This window comes from Pan paniscus, chromosome 7 (genome assembly GCF_029289425.2).
Source record: "Pan paniscus chromosome 7, NHGRI_mPanPan1-v2.0_pri, whole genome shotgun sequence".
Taxonomy (NCBI): Eukaryota; Metazoa; Chordata; class Mammalia; order Primates; family Hominidae; genus Pan; species Pan paniscus.
This window is the reverse complement of record NC_073256.2, coordinates 129,694,530-129,712,747: the sequence shown is the minus strand read 5'-3', so window position 1 is coordinate 129,712,747 and position 18,218 is coordinate 129,694,530. Positions and strand designations below refer to the sequence as shown.

At 32.6% G+C, this 18,218-nt stretch overlaps 1 protein-coding gene across 2 annotated transcripts in view; it reads left to right on the top strand.

The window, feature by feature from the left end:
* The window catches only part of CSMD3 (CUB and Sushi multiple domains 3), a 1,211,357-nt gene that overhangs the window by 1,091,224 nt on the left and 101,915 nt on the right, over window positions 1-18,218 (top strand). For both annotated transcript variants that reach the window (XM_003823338.5, XM_034966508.3), the window contains 4 exons: window positions 1,536-1,745; window positions 5,497-5,685; window positions 6,399-6,576; window positions 7,756-7,901. In XM_003823338.5, coding sequence (XP_003823386.3) covers window positions 1,536-1,745; window positions 5,497-5,685; window positions 6,399-6,576; window positions 7,756-7,901 — 723 coding nt within the window. The remainder of the gene's footprint in view (window positions 1-1,535; window positions 1,746-5,496; window positions 5,686-6,398; window positions 6,577-7,755; window positions 7,902-18,218) is intronic.

Below are 18,218 nucleotides of genomic sequence, written 5' to 3'. Positions count from 1 at the left end.
GCTAAATGAATTATTTTAAAATGAATTATTAAAAATAGTTTCAATAATCTCATTATAACATGATCTTCAATTTCTGGCTAATTCTTGATTTTGAAAACCAACTTTATTAAAACTTGAATATATAGCTCTAATTTATAAATGAAAACATAAGAGATTTTGATACTTGATTACATTTTAATAACCATACTCTTTTCTTTGAGTTTTGATTAAATCAAATATTAGGTCCAATGTATTTAAACTATATATATATATACATTTCAAGAGGTAAAGAAACATGTGTTCAAGAATATATGAAACAATTTTGGAAAATGTTTGTAATAAAAGTGCTCAGTTAAAAATAAAAACAAAAAGTGCATATCTTCGGTCTTCACATATTAAGGTTGCATGTCCAAAGTTCTAAAAAGTTAATCTAATTTTTTAGAAAGTTGTTTAATATTTTAAACCCTGTTTTAAATATTTCCAAAGCTTATTTGTCCAAGGGACTGTTTAAAAAACCATTTAGTAACATGATGTGCATTTACTCAGAGCCCCAGTGTAGTTATTAATATCATAAGCTTAAGAGTCTGAATGCCTCGGTTTGCAGTTCAAGCCTACTGGGTCATTGTGTAAACTTTACATGTGTCTTACTTCTCTGCGACTCACTTTCCTTGTTCTCATGAAATGGTGAGAATTAAATAAGTTAGCATATATAAATCACTTAAGGCAGGTAATATATATAATGTGTAGCAAATATAAATAACTTAAAACTTTCACCAAATATCAGATTTTATTACAAATAATTTAGAGAGTGATAATAGTAAGAAAAACATCAAATTTACTAAAATTGAGTGTTAAATTAATTAAGCAAATATACTTTAATTAACATTTTTTATCCCAGAGACATTTCACTGTCTCATATTTTAGTTATGCTTATAAAGATATTGAGATTACATTGCAATATGACCACATATAACAATGATCACCAGATTTTATTAAGGTTATTATATAAAAGCCTGCATTATCTTCTGATAAGCAAAACACTGAAAGAGCACCGTTTAAATTATATACGTTATATTTCTGAGAAGTTAGTTTCTCTCCTGTGAATGAATAACTTCTAATGCAATTGTGGAATCTATGTTACAAATCTATATTACAAATTTGCAATTATTTTCAACCTTAGATTGACCTTTTCCATAACACAAATTAGGCCAAAAGCGGCCTTTTCCTCTAAAAATTAGTTTATGTAATTTAAAGCATATTAAAGAATAAGAAAGCCACTTTTTTGGATCATTTTTCATACAGTGACATTATAATGAAATGAAATGTTTTTCCTTTTAACTAATAATGGACATGTGAGAGCAGTATTCTTTTACTTTGAACCTCAGCAAAGTTACCTGTCCTAGGCAGACAGCAAATCCATGACTCAGATCTTGAGATTATGCCTCTTGACTTAAATGCAAACTTATCTAAGTACATTGATGTGATTGTGTGTGTGTATATTTATGTTTAATTCGGTAAAACAAATAAAGTAGCATTCTGTTTGTTTTCTTCTTCAGGTGTACATCTCCAGTTTGTAAATTTTTCTACAGAAACCATACATGATTATTTGGAAGTACGAAGTGGATCCTCAGAAACTAGTACTGTTATTGGCCGGCTTAGTGGTCCTCAAATACCATCTTCCTTATTCAGCACCACCCATGAAACCAGCTTATATTTTCACAGTGACTATTCACAAAACAAACAAGGGTTTCATATTGTATACCAAGGTAAGAGAAATAATAAAAAATGAAAATTTATATAACCCCAAATCAGCTATTAGAAATATTTAACTGAGTCTAATTATTTTCTGTATTCTGTTTTAGAAAGAAAAAAAAAAAACTTAAGCCAAGGTGAGCTTCAATTAGGAAGATTTTTAGAACAATGCAACTCTCTGGGAACTACACAGGGAGAATGATGTCTCTCTGAGACCTTAGAAAATCCTAACCATGAAACAGGATTGAATTAGTCTTAAGTTAATACACAATTAAATTAAGCAAGGCATGGCAAATAAGCAAGGCCAGCTGCACAGCAAAGATTTATCTTTGCTTTTATATTAAAAGGAATATATTGAAAAGATATTTTGTATTATTCATGTGTTGTATTATGTAAAATGTTCTTTTACTTTATAGTGATAGACTAATATGACATTCCTTCATTTTGTTCTATTGTCATGAGAATATAAATACTTTGATAAACATGTTATATTAGACCTATCTCTCAAACAGAACTACTGCATGACCTTGAGCAAGATTTTTATCTCTTTTGAGTAAAGGGTTTGGGCGTAAGTAAAGCTAGGCTCAAATGTTGATTCTTCCTATTCTATCTAATGTGGCCTCGGCCTTGCTCTCCATTTGCTCATGTGCATAATGGAGTTAATTATACTAACTTTCAGATAAGTTGTATTGAACTTTTTATTAAAAAATGTATGTAAGGTGTATTCCATGATGTATATTTTTAGTAATTACTCAGTCCTTTTTAGCTATTGCTATTATATTATTTCATGTCTTATATGTGCATATTCTGTTAAAATTAAATATTAAAATGATATTTTACATAATAAAGTTTATTTCTAATGGCTGAAATTTTTAATCAAAATAAACGAAAATGTTATTACATCTCTGCCCTAATTATTGAAGGACTTTATGTAATGCTTTTGTATCTCAGCTCCTCAAGAACAGGCAATTGGGTTGTTCATTGGAGTATCATAAGCATCTAGAGCAGTAAGCACAATAAATATTTGCTAAAGTATCTACCAAAAAGGAAATTTGAAAGTAGTTAAGATAGAGATAGGTCTTAAACATCAAATTACATGGATCTGAAATAATTATAATTTGTATTATACTTGCGTGCATAATGTAAGAACACTACATTACACATAATCACTTTCATAAAATAGGAGTCATTTCAATCACCTCCCAGCACATTGAATTAACCATGCTTGCAAGGAAATTAATTATTTTTAAAACAATTGGGTAATTGGTTGAATTTCTCTTCTTTGCTGCTAGAAGACTCAGAACCATATTTGTGATATACTTTAGCAAGTGTACATGGCCTTATGCCAAGTTCTTTGCCATGCACCTTAAAACTGACTAAACCTGTTTTTTTCCTATTCTCATTTTCCCTCTCTCTCAAAATAATGTTCTTATTTGAATGATGTAAAATTAGAATTTTAGCTTTATTAACTCTGATATTTTCAGTTAATATATCCTTGAAAAACAATTCATTATTGACATAATAAAAGTGTAAAATATATAAACTTTTTTCACTGTTACTGACGTATTATTAACATGAGCCATAATGTATTACAATGATGAGGAGATGTTATTTGTGAATCACACTGAGTTTTAAAATGGTTTCTTTTTGTGCTACATTTATGTAACTAACCTAGTGCATTTTAAAGAAATAGTTAACATATATATTCACAGAGTCAATATTATTTTTGGATTGATTTTGTGGTTAAATTTTAAGAACCTTCTGAATTTGGAAAAGTTATACTGTACAATTTAGAGTACCCATCTACTGAAGGAATCAGTTTGAAAATTAATGTTATTACTGACAAGATTATTAGGTTTGGTAAGTCCTGTTGTCACCGGTACAAGATTGTGACTGCAAGTTGTCCGGGTTCTTGGCTTTTTGAACAAAGAATTGGACAAAACGCCCAGCAAAGCAAAGAAAGAATGAAGCAACAAAAGAACGAAATCAGGGATTTATTGAAAACAAAAGTACACTCCCAGTGTGGCAGCAGGCCGATCAGTGGCTCAAGGGCCCAGATACAGAATCTTTTTGGGTCCAGATGCCCCCTAGAAGTTTCCCATTGGCCACTTCATGCTCACCCCATGTAGATGAAGTGGTAGCCCGCAATCAGTCTGATCTGAAAGCAGCCAACCAGAAGCTGAAGTGAAGTTACAAAGATCACACTCCTGTGCAAATATCTGATTGGTTGCAAAAAGCAACCAATTGCTTTTTGCAACCAATCAGAGGCTAAGGTGAAGTTACAAAGTTATACTTCTATGCAAACGAGGACTCGGCCTGCAATCAGTCTGATTGGTTGCACACAGCCAATTTCTCATCTGCTGGGCCAAAAAGGTGAGGGGTTTGCAGACGGAGTTGCCTCTGGTCCTTTTATTACTAAGGTGTGGAAAGTTAGGGTTTTCCTTTCAATTTAGTTTGAGGAAGTTGGTGTTAGACAGCCTTAGGTTCCCTGCCTCCAGACCCAATTCTCCCACCTCACTGTATTGTATATAACATTAGAATGGGAACTTTCTCCTACACACTTAAAATCTATTTTCTATACTTATTAAACTAAAAAACTTGGAGTAGAAATTGAAAGGGTATATTTAATAGAATAATATATTCCAACTCCTAATGATCAATTCCTAATACACATTTGTCTTAAGTTGGAATAAGAACTCTTTCTAATATATTTTTGTGTAGAATATTTTTTGTGTAGAATATCAATTAAAATGAAAAGGACACATTAAGAATGAAAGCACTTAACATTTTAAAGAATTTGTTCATTAATTCTGAAACCTTTAGTCCTAAAAATTTGAGTTATATTGTAATAAACAACAGGATAGTTTATTTAACTTCGAATGTAATTTTTTATTTGAGGAATATAAAATTTTAATGGTTTGGTAGAGAAGTAGTCTTTGATTTTCAGAAATTTAAATTTTACTAATTAGAATACAATTTTGAACTTCTTAATTAAAAAGTTCCAAATATTGATATTATATGAGAATAGGCCCTGTTCATAGGTCTAACATTTATTTAGTAGTGTTTATTTAACACTACTCTGTGAAAGGCAATAGCCAAGGCTTTGAGATAGGATAATAATACAAACAGGAACTTTGATCTCATACAAAATGTAGAGCAAGAGAAGTATGAACAAATAAATAGACAATTATACTGCATTGCCCAAATTATCCCATAACTGAAGTACAAAGTTCATTTTATATTAAAATAAAATTTTTTTCCAGTGCTTTATTTTACAAACTAACTTCTTTGCAATTAACTCAACAGAAGTATATTGTGATCTGTAGAAAAACAATTAGTAAAACAAACTGTAAAAAGGCTCAGAATTAGGCTTATACATATTCTTATTGCATTCTGTGTGCTTGTAACATAATCAAGAAGCAATTGCATTCTCTGGAAGAGAATCAGAATGCATTGGATTAAAATTGTAGCTTTAAGAAGAGTTTACATTTTCATTAAAACATAATTTAGTTGGGTTGCACAAGTAGGTGAAGAAAGCATGCGTTTTTATTAATTGTACTAACATTTTAAATATGAAAATTGTAGACATGAGAAGAAATTTATGTCACAGGTCATTGACAGCATTTATCATAAACCTGAATTGCTATTTATAATCAACTGCAAGTAGCATCACATCTATTTGTAAGTTGCAAAATTGCTGTAGTACCCTATCTGTGGCCTCTGAAATTTGGAAAGAAAAAATGTCTTTCTTTTTCCTCTTTCCAGCCTATCAGTTGCAAAGCTGTCCTGATCCACGCCCGTTTCGAAATGGTTTTGTAATTGGTAATGATTTTACTGTGGGTCAAACCATTTCATTTGAATGTTTCCCAGGATACACATTAATTGGAAATTCAGCTCTCACATGCCTTCACGGAGTCAGTCGTAATTGGAATCATCCACTTCCAAGGTGTGAAGGTATGCTTCTAACTTGAAGCTATCTTTTAGGTGATGTCATCTGTTTTTAATATTGTTTTGGCACTTTTTACTTGTCTTCCTCTTCCAACAGCATGCTAAATATATAGTCTCTCAGCTGAAGATATTTTTTAAACCCCTAAGGCTCTATAATGAATAACGATTTTATCATTATTGGCAGGAGTCCTAACCTTTCCTATTGGGAGTGAAAAAATAGTTGATTCACACTTTAGAGCTTTTCTTATGTGTGTGGGGAAGGGAAGGGGGTGCATGTGGGTTTGTATGCATTTAAGTCATTCTTACATAAACCACTAACCCAGATACTGCTACTGAGTTCCTTTCCTCTAGAAAATCCTTTGAAATAAAAGGCTTTGAACCTCTTATAAGGCCTTATATGTACACATAGTAAGAGGCAAATGAAAGTTAAAGTCTTTGCATTGATATAAAATATTTAAATAATAGAGAAGACAATGTAATTTACTAATCTAGTGATCATTAATAACAATTATTTAGTATACCTCATGTGGAAAAATAAATAAAAGTTGGCTCTATTTTGTGCACTGTTGCCAACTTCATTATACATACCTCAACTGAAGTAAAAACAAAGCATAAATGTGTTTCATAATGCTTAAGATATGTGAAATGTTTGCCTTTTTCTCCACAGTCAGTTTATTGTTATTTTAAAATATTATTTTGTTTTGTGACTTTTTCCGTAGCTCTTTGTGGTGGGAATATAACTGCAATGAATGGCACCATTTATTCTCCTGGGTATCCTGATGAATATCCAAACTTTCAAGATTGTTTTTGGCTTGTAAGAGTACCCCCTGGGAATGGCATCTACATCAATTTTACTGTCCTTCAAACAGAACCAATATATGATTTCATTACTGTATGGTAAGTCAGGACTATTGTTATTGATTTATTCAATTATATACACAGTAAAACAAGGTTGGAATAAAACTATATCACAATCCTCTGTTACAAATTGTCATCTGATATTTGAATTGATGTGAGTAACTGAGGGTGACAGTATGTGTCTTGTAGAATTACATACACAAGAGAAATAGGTTTTGGCTTATTTGCCCCATGAACTAGGTAAGCATTGTGGAACAAAGACTTCATAGGTGAAAACGAGATTAAAAAATATTATTAAATTAATGTGCTAAAACAGGAAGTTAACAGACTTAAGTTTAAGGTATGGAAGTTCTCTACTTACAAAAGCCAGTGGAATTTAAGAAATTATAATTATTTAATATAACTAGTGGATTTCTGCCATAAAAATTTAGTTGTATTAAAGTCTTGTCAATTGAAACATCTTTATTTAAAAATATATTAAGGCCAGGTGCAGCGGCTAACATCTGCAATCCCAGCACTTTGGGAGGCCACAGTGGGAGCATCACTTAATCCCAAGAGTTCAATACCAGCCTGGGCAACATAGTGAGACTCTCTCTAGAAAAAATAAAAAATTAGCCAGACATGGTGGCATGCGCCTGTGGTCCCAGCTATTCAGGAAGCTGAGATGAGAGGATCCCTTGAGCCTGGGAGGTCAAAGGTGCAGTGAGCTGTGATCATCCTACTGCACTCCAGCATGGGCAACGGAGTGAGGCCCTGGCTCTAAATAAATAAATAAATAAAAATGTGTTAAAGAAAGTATCTGAATTAATAATTAACTACTGATAATTTGTTTATCTGAGTTCTAAGAGTTGTAACTTTAACAGTCTGTGATTCTCAAGATTGTTGCTGAAGAAAATAAAAGAGGGGCAAACCTCAAGCATTTAAAAGCATCAGAGTTTTGGTAAAAAAAAAAAAAAAAAGACAATGTATTGATTATAACTAATATGAGTACATTCCATTTAGTAAAAATGTAATCTATTTTTATACTTTACATTTAAAAATATGTGGTCACCTACATAGATATAGAATATATAATTTGCACTCATTGGTTAGCTTCCTGCATCTTTATTATTGATACAATAGAATATAAATATATGCAATACTTTTATTAAATACGGTTCAAAACTACTTCTACAATCAATCTTGATCTCTCCTCCTTTCCCAATCCTTGTCTCATAGGGATGGACCAGACCAAAATTCACCTCAGATCGGTCAGTTCAGTGGCAATACCGCTTTGGAATCAGTCTACAGTACTTCAAATCAGATTCTAATCAAATTCCACAGTGATTTCACAACAAGTGGCTTTTTTGTGCTCAGTTATCACGGTTGGTATTATCTGAGAGTTCCTATTTCATTTGCTACTGTTTAATTTGTCCTGGAAAAAAGTGAATGTAATATATATTTAACCAATGATTGAAAAGGTATTAAAATTTAGAAATTTTATAATCACAGTAACTTTAGCATTTCAAACACATTTCCTTGCAAAAGATGACCTCTTCTAAGTATTCAGGGACATTAAAATGTGAGCAAATGGATATAGGAAATAAATCAGTCAGTAATTACCCACTGGAAAATAATCATTTCTGCATGAAAACCAATAAAGGAGAACCAGCTGTTCATACTCTATTGCATGTAATTTTGAGACATCAATAGATTTTTTTCCTATACAAAATGTTTAATCTATTCAACCTGCTGTGACTCTTTCTAAAATTGGCATTCAGTATCTTCACGCTTTGGATCACATTACTCATTCATTTATACTGTTGTTTCAAAACTGTGTCTATTCTAGAATCTTACAGTTTTAAGTGACTATTCCAGATCATTAAGTTCATAGCTTTTACTGCTGTGGAATAATTTATGTATAGTCTCAATTTGATTTCATTGTATAGGATCCTTTGTTCTGGGCTCTGTATTCATAAACTTAACTTTTTGAAAGGACATTCAGAAGGTTTCACAGAGGTGTTTCTCTTCTTTATTTTTGTTTTAATCCTCAATTGGTTGTATTCCATTATTAATAAGAAAATGGCTATTTATCTATAATGATTACATCCTTTTATCTGCTATGACTACAGTCTCATTATAACACATTCTGCCTCATATAACTTTGTCAGACTAATTCCATGAGTATTTCACAAGACCAATAATCTACTAAATTAAGTTTGCAAAAATTATATGAAAATGTGAGGATGGACATGTGCTTTGCCCATTACATAATGTATGACTTAGCATTTCACCTTTTTAATATACAAGTAGCTAAATATTTGATACTTAAAGCTTATATTCCATGAAAAATATAGTATATAGTAAATCAACTGTGATTGTGTTCAAACACATTTAAAGCACATGGGATCTAGTCAGAAATTTATCATAAAATGTTTGAGTTGCTTAATTTGAGCACTTATCAGCCAATTAGATGGTATCTAATTAGTTTCTCCATAGTGATCCACTGCCATCCAGAACTGATATGCAATCCAACATAACCAGTTGAAAAGTCAGGGGTTCAGTCTATGGCCATACCACCATGAACACGCTGATCTCTTCGGGAAAGTTGGATATTCAGTCAGACAACTTTTATTCCGGCTGTTTTTTTTAAAAAAATAATTTATTTGCCTTTCCTACTGAGTTGATCATTAATGCTGGCAGTTTGCAGATATAGCCTAAGGCTGAAACAATAGAATTATTATTTGATAGAAAATCATAATTCGGGAACTAATACATAATAATTAAGATAAAAAAATGAATTAGTTGCCGAACTATATTATGTACATTTTATCTCCACATGGATTTCTGCCTCAATATTTTTTATCATTTTATGTACTGCTTGAAATCATAAAGGACTATTCATTGATGAACTATAAATATCCACAAGATAACCCTATAGGAAGTATAAAATTTTTATAAATTTAGGAGACATTTCAAGGGAAAAATATTATCAAAGGAAAGGATGTCAGTGTTGTGTGTTTGTGTGTGTGTGTGTGTGTGTATGAGAATTTGAACATTCATATAAAAATATGTGGATAATAGATATACATAAACACAAAATCTTAGTGTGGATTTAAATATACACATATATGAATATATAAACATATATCCTCATTTCAAAATGTTTCACTTGACTTTTGCAAGTGGGTTTTGAGACATGTGTGATAGAAATAGAATTGCTTAAGAATAAAGCAGATCAAGGCCAGGCGCAGTGGCTCATGCCTGTAATCCCAGCACTATGGGAGGCCAAGGCAGGTGGATTACCTGAGGTCGGGAGTTCGAGACTAGCCTGACCCACATGGCGAAACCCCGTCTCTACTAAAAATACAAAATTAGCCAGGCGTGGTGGTTCATGCCTGTAATCCCAGCTACTCAGGTGGCTGAGGCAGGAGAATCACTTGAACCCGGGAGGCAGAGGTTGCAGTGAGCCGAGATGGCGCCATTGCACTCCAGCGTGGGCAACAAGAGTGAAGCTCTGTCTCAAAATCAATCAATCAATCAATCAATAAAAATAAAACAGATCAGATATTCATTTAACCCTTGATTTTCTATTTGACCTTGGACAAGTTACACTTTGATCTCTACTTTCCTCAGCTGTAAAGCAATGTGATAGAATTGCTGAGAGGATTAAATGTCATATTATATATGTATAATTTATTCCAATTACTGGCATATATTAGGTTGAACCATATAAAATCGTTGGTCAAAAAATCCTATGGGCAATTTTACATAGCTCAACTGTAGAAATATTGTAATTGTTACTATTATCAGCTTTAAGCTGAGGAGACGTTTTGAGAATTGGAGTTCATTGATAATATACAGGTAGCATAATGCCTGACAGAGCAGATGTTCAGTAAATATCTGTTTCCATACCATATCTTACCTCACATTTTAGATTTTTCAAATAGGACATTTATTCATTAGATTTTATAATAAGGTGCAAAAAAATTGCCAGAGCCTAATGAAGCCTACTGTTTGAATCAACAGCTATGGAGATTCTACCCAAATTTTAAAATAAACTTGATGTTTGGGAGCATAGCCAGAGTTCATGTTAAAAATTGACTGATACTTTAAATTTCTCTAGCCTAATAGGATAATTTTTCTAAAGCACTGCTTTCATTCCTACCTGCCTTTTCAAGAATGCATGAGGCCTACATTAAATCTAATTTAGAGCTACCCTATAATCCAGTTCACTGATTGTTACTCTGCAGTCCCTACACAACTTCAGTCAGGTTGGTTTTCTCACTGCCTCCTGAACTTCCATTCTTAAATCTCATCTTCATCTCCATCATAAATACTCTTGGTTTCTTAACTCATCTTCAGTTATTTAAGTCTTTTTATGTTAAGTCCCATTTCCTCCACTTCTTGATAATTTGAACTCATGGTGATCACTGCCATCACTTCTATGATTACACTTACTCTTTTTACCAAACTTTTGAAAACTTAATTACAATATGGTGTATTATTTTATAAGCCTTATGAGTTTATTGACTGTTTTTTGAGGATACAAATTTCTTGTTCTTATCCTCTTTATATTTTTGTTATTGACTGATTGTATTTTAGTGTTACAGTGGGAAGTGTGCATTCAGACTCTTTAAAAAGTTGTTTGCATTTATTTGAGCAGTGTTAGTAACAACTTTTAAAAAGATCATTTTAGAATTACTAAATATGTAATTTCTAAATTACATCCTCCTTAACAAGAACAAGAAGATATGCCTGTTAATACTAATTTGAGCTATAAGCTCAATGTCATAAGGAAATCTCATAATAGTAAAAAATTGGTCAAATTATTTGGAATTTTTGATAAATAAACCAAGCATATAATTCATTATAAGCTTAACACTTATTTTAAGCTGGCTGAGTATGCCTAATCTTTGAATGGTTTACTACCCCACCCAGTTTTCTTTATATCCTCTTAGACTTGATAGTTACTTCTGATATACCTTGCTTTATAATTCAGAAGTGATTTTCTCAAGACTTGTATATTTATTTTATAAGGCTGACAATTCAGTATTTTTGTGTATTTTCTTAAGGTCACATTGATCATTGAAGTTTTATTTGTTGATATATTTTGAATGTGCTGGAAAAGAGAGGGAAAAAATGTGTGTTTTTTTCTCTAACCTAACTTCCTTTATGAGATCCAGGCAGCCATCTGTCTTTTATAAAACATCACCATCGTAAAGCCTTTTATGATCAAAAATAACATTTATAAAAAAGCTTTGCAAAATGAAAGCTCTCTGCAATGAAAAAATAGGACAAGCGTAAATGTTGAGGCACTTTACTTCAGATATCATATTTTTTTCTCATTTGAGGAAATGTTTTTGTATCTCTTTGTGTTGCTATAATTATGATTTCCTAAAGTAAGAACCGCATTTCCTTCATATCTGCTGTAGAGTCAAGATGAGGTTGGTTTATAATTAATAATAATATTCAGTCCTAATTAATGACCCCCTAAAAGATAAATTACCCAAAATAAATTTTAACTGAGTGTTCTTTTTGCAGTGACTTTGTATAGCCATCACTATATTAGTGGTAACAACCATTTATTGAAATTTTAATATGCTGAGCCCTGTGCTAGGTGCTTTCCATGTATTATTGCTAATTTTCATAATAACCCTATAAGGTAAGTATTATTATCTTCATTTTAATAATGAACAAACTGAGTAAAAAACCAGATAACCTACATAAAGCCGGAGAACTAATAAGTAGAAGGGCTGGCTGGAGTTCAAAATAGGCCTGCCTGACTTCAAAGAATGATCCCTTTTTGAAAAATCAAAACAACAATAACAACAGCTAAAATTCATTGTATTCTTATTAAGTGCCAGACAATGTTCTAAGCTGCTATTATCTCATGAATAGATTATATTTAATGGTATATAAACCTAATTTTCTTTAAAAATTTAGTCAAAGTGATTTTCATTTTTAGCAATATGATGGGTCATCTCATTTTCTCAAATACGCCTCCTAATTATAACTTGAAGCTTTAAGCTTCTTATTGCTTCATTTACCCAAGATCTACAAAGTAGTGACAGTACCTTATAGATTTATCACAGCTCAATGTATTCTTTATAGTTTCTAAAATGTGCCTGTGGTCACTGTGCCAAGAGAAAAAAGTTTTATTGAGATCTGGCTTATGTCACTCAAAATAACCAGGTGACTAGAGTATAGCCAAAATATGTATTTACTAATTTAATACCAAAATTATTTTATGGTGTTTAAGCCAATTATCCGGGTCACTTGATTTTCTAATATCAATGTACTAGGGAAATTCACTTTGTAAGTGGAAGATTTTCTTAGCATAATATGATTTAATAATTATGTTATTATTTTCTGTTATTGGCACATTTTCTATTGAAGAATCAGTTGATTACATAATGACTCATTATTTTAAAGAAATATATTTAAAAGGCCTGTAATGTGTTTCAGGTCATCTTTTACGGTTATGCTACTTTTACAATAAATGCTGTGTTTGGAAACAAGTATATTTAACTTCACAAAGTCTCATCCTAAAAGAGACTGCTGCAGATGTAAGGACATGCTTTATATAAACCATAAGTCACGATTGACTTTAACTGTGTGACCCCTTTGCCTCACATAACCTAAAGACCTGACCTCCTTTTGTATTGTGATAGCTAGAGCACAGAACCCATAAAGGGTTTTATTATTTGATGTCCAGAGAGAACGGGGTTATGGACATGGTGTAATAATGTATGTGTGTGTATGTGTGTGTGTGTGTGTTTGTGTGTACATGTGTGTATAAAATGAAGCAATGGAGCTAAAACCCAAACTGCTAGAACTGTTAGGAGGAAAGGAAAATACCATTTACTGTTAGTTAAATGACTTAAATGACTACTTAATTATTACTCAAAACTAAAAGTCATGTCAAAATTACTATCTTTTGACACTTCACTGTATGTATATGCCCAGTTGATAAGGTATGGTATTTATTTTCTTAAATATCTTACTTTCTATTGCCTCCAGCCAAAGACTATCAGGAACACAACTTCTGTTAAACAAAGTTAGATTTATTAGCTCGTGATAATGAGTGAGACAACATATGATGAGGGACTCTGTGATCTGAGCAAAAGTGTGTCAGGAGAGGCTTGATAAAGGAATTTGACTGTATGAGATGGTTTTGAGAAGGGTTCAAGGAAACATAATTTTCTTCTGGATTGGGTGCTGTTAGAAAATTTGAGCAGTTTCATGATTGGATATCTTAGTATTTTTTCTAGAAGGTGGAGGGAATGGAATATACCTATATAATTAGTGTGGAAATACTATTCACTAATGTTGGCTGAGGTGGAAGACTGTCATTTTGATTATTTGAACAGTGTTCTTGTTTTCTGATTATGACTATGGAAAGGTCTTATTTTTCACTTGTTTCAACAAGTTCAAAGAATTACCTTGTCTTCTGGGAAACTGTTTATATTTAACAGAAGACAATGCCTATCAATTAGAGCCAGGTCTATATGCCAGGGAACTCAACAATGTAGAGAAGAGGGCTTTGGCATGTTATTTTTCAGATTTTAATGGGCTCAGCACTAAGGCAGCATACCTTAAATTAGCTGTCTGCAGGCAGAGAAGACAATTCATGCAACAGATATTGAAATGTTCTTACAATAATGCAGCAGATATCCCAGTAGTTTTGTTTCACAATAGTTTCTGTTATTTCTTTTCTAGGTAAATAATAAGAGTGACTTCTTGTTGACTGTATTAGTCCATTCTCACACTGCTATAAAGAACTGCCCAAGACTTGGTAATTTATAAAGGAAAGAAGTTTAATTGACGCACAGTTCCATATGACTGGAGAGGCCTCAGGAAACTTACAGTCATGGCAGAAGGGGAAGCAGGCACGTTTTAAATGTTGGCAGGAGAGACAGAGAGTGTGTAAAGGAGGAACTGTCAAACACCATCAGATTTCATGAGCACTCACTCACTCTCATGAGAACAGTATCGGGGAAACTACCCCCATGATCCAATCCCCTCTCACTAGTCCCTACTCTTTCAACACATGGGGCTTATGGGGATTATGATTTGAGATAAGATTTGGGTTGGGACACAGAACCAAACTAGATCATTGATTCATTTTCATTCCTCATGATAGAAACTTTCTTTCTCTCATCTCTAAATCCAAATAAGCATTCACTCTTGATTTCTAATATTCTCCCTTATAGAGGCAGAGAAACAAACTGAATATAAAATATTAGTGGTGTAAAAGGGATATTTGTAAAGTAATTTAAACCCTGCTGGAACACACTTCTATGTTCATGTCAACTCATTGGCAGATTTTCTGCAAAATGGAAAACAAATTTATTGTTTTCTTCTCTTCAATTAAAACTAAGGTAGCATTAATTTCAATACATTTAGTTCTGCTTTCAAGTGAAATAGCTTAAGCTTATTTCAGATCAGTTTAAAAATCACACTGCCCAAACTGCATAACAGAACATAAAATTTATCAATGGTTGTTCTCCCCCAAATCATGAGATTATCATACTTGAACTAATCTGGATGAGCGCTGAAGTACACTGGGGCTTATATAGAGCTTAGAGTTTATAAGGGAATATGCAACATTTTTTCTGTCCTCTGTAAGGAATACTGTGTCCTTACTTGGCAGAAAGGTTATGTGCTTGTGCTTTTTTTGGTTTGGAGAAGGAATGGCAATTTGCCAGTGTTCTGTTTTGTCTTTTTTGAAGAAGCCTTTAATAGCGCATTGAATAGAAGTAGATACACGCAGCATTATTTTCTGGAATTGGGTTGGATGTTTCATTGAAAAGAAAATAGAAAATTAAAAATAATGAAAAAATATTGCCAGAATCAAATCTTAAACCAATTTCAAAAAGCATGTTTGTTGGACGAGGAACCAGATATCTATGCACATTTGGACAAAAACAGAGAACTATTTAAATAATAGCCATCCTCAGAAGATACAGACATGTGGAATACGATGCTCTCATGTAGTTGTTAGTAGTTGTTAGATAGCAAATGGTGTTTAAAAGTTGGTGGGGCATGTCAGATAAAATGATTCTTCTAAAAAGAACACATACTTAGTTCCAATGTGTATTTTTAAAGTGTGAATATCTATTTTGTGCAGCTTTTCTGTTAATGGTCATGGCTGCAAACTGTTTCTAAATAGAACAATCCATGAAAAGCATGGACTAACATATATGTACATACGATTTAAAGTTTAGATGACATAATTTATATGATTTAATCATTTCAGTTCCACCACTGGCTGAATGTGTGACCTTGTCCACCTCATTTCACTTATTTAGGTCATCTTCCTACTACCCCTTAAAGAGTCTAGGAGAAATGATTTCTAAGATTATTTCCAGTTTGTCTATGATCCTAACCTATACAATATTGGATATATTTGTACCAGACCTGTTTATTTTCTTCCTGAGTAACCAAAGCATATATTTTATACAGAATGAGGTATTTTCTAACTTTGATTTGTTATTAATTAGTATTTCTTAAGTGATTTCCAGAGCACTGTGCTAATAGTTTTGAGACCACAGACACTTACATATTATATAGGATGATACAGTGTGTTGCTAAACTCATGGATTTTATACTACAGTATAAGGTACCTCAATGTAAAACAAGGATATCCAATTTATTTATTTATTTACTTATTTATTTATTTTTGAGACAGGGTCTCACTCTGTTGCCCAGGCTGGAGTGCAGCGGCACAAGCTCAGCTGACTGCAACCTCTGTCTCCTGAGTTCAAGTGATTCTTCTGCCTCAGCCTCCCAAGTAGCTGGGATTACAGGCATGCACCGCCACACCTGGCTAATTTTTGTATTTTTAGTAGAGGCAGGGTTTCACCTGTCTCTGCAGGTGGCTAGCTGGTTTCAAACTCCTGACCTCAAGTGATCTGCTCTCCTCACATCCCATAGTGCTGGGATTACAGGCATGAGCTACTGTGCCTGGCCAAGAATATCCAATTTAAATCAGAAAAGAAACAAACAAATGGTTAGATACAGTCTGGGAAGTCACGTGGGTGCTTTGAATGACCCATTGTGAGGAAGGTCACGTCAGATTGAAGTTACATGAGTATGGGGTACAAACATCATCACAGCAGAAATGCTGATGCCAATATTTGTCAAGCGGAATGTACCCTCCCTCTTAACTGGTAATATGTTCAGGCCTTATTCTAAGCACTTTATAATATTTTAACTCAATCTTGGCTTTATGTCTATTTTGCAGATGAGATAGCTGAAGCAGATTCTTAGCAGTTTGCCTAAGGTGATGGAAATAGCCAACAGCAGACCGAGATTTGAACCATCAGTCTGGTTACAGAATAAATATTTGATCAGCCTGCTTTGTGCACAAATGTAGTTATCAATACAAACTGGATTATGTATATTTTTTATGATGTTGATTGGTTTGATAGAAACATCTTCAGAAAGAGAAGCAGAGCTGCACAATGTTTAATTCCCCTTTGTTGCCTTCAATTACAAAACATCTGCTGCATCACACCTCACAATCGTTACACCCTTTTCTTTGACCAGCAAAGATAACATGCCTCAATTTTATTCATAATTCTGTAAATAATTGCCAAATCAAAATGTCCTTTATACATAAGAAGTGAAAGTTAAGAAAAGCAGAAAATATTAATATTTATGTTATTTATTTGTGAATATCAAATATCTTGAAGAAATAGAATCCCAATTTGATGTCATAGTGGTTTATTCTTATTGAAAGATAAGCTTAAAATGTGCCAGACAGTATTCCAAATGCTTTGCATGTGTAAACCCATTTGATTCTCATAAATGCCCTTTGAGATGGCATAAAATTATTACTATTATCATTATTATTTTATAAATGAGGAAAGCAAAGCAGAAAGATAAATAACTTGCCCAAGTTTTGCCAGTTTTTCAGTGTTCAAAACAAGAGTTGAACCCAAAGAGCCAAAGAGTCTAGACTATGTCCTTACTTAATACCATAAAAATGTGTTATATATCATACGTATATACTCATTCATATATATACTTATATATAATATATATGTATATACACTAATTCAGCATCCATTCTTTCATTTCTCTAGCACTCAGTCATTCAGCAAATATTTATTGAATGCTGCTATGTGCTGAACACTGGATTATGCCCTAAAGAGTTAGTAGTTAATAAGAAAAGCAAAAATGCCTGCTTTCATGGAATTTACATTCTAGTATAAGAAAATAGATAGTAAACAAATACATAATTCTTACAGATTGTGAAAATTGCCAGACTGTGAAACAAAGTTAACTGCAACGGATCAACTTTAGGTAGCATTATCAGTGAAGACATCTCTGTTTTAGTCATGTTCAGACAAAGTTATAAAAGAGCTAGGAAGATAGATTTCAAGAAAATGAGAGACAAAAGAAAATTATACAGAACATAAAATTTTAGCTATGTTATCAAATATTAAGCTCTCAACCATTTAAGAACTCTGTTGATGCAGTAATTAAAAAGACTACAGTAAGAGGTTGTAGACAGGTTTGATTTTTTGAAATTTAGTATTAAAAATGAAGAGATGTGGTTTAACAATTTTTAAGAAGTGAGAATGATAGGCCACATGCCTATCAGTGGTACTTGAATTTTAAGTAGAGGAGATAAACTTTTTTTGGATTATTTATAGCTAAAAATATAAGCTGGTTAATAGGTGGGGATGAAG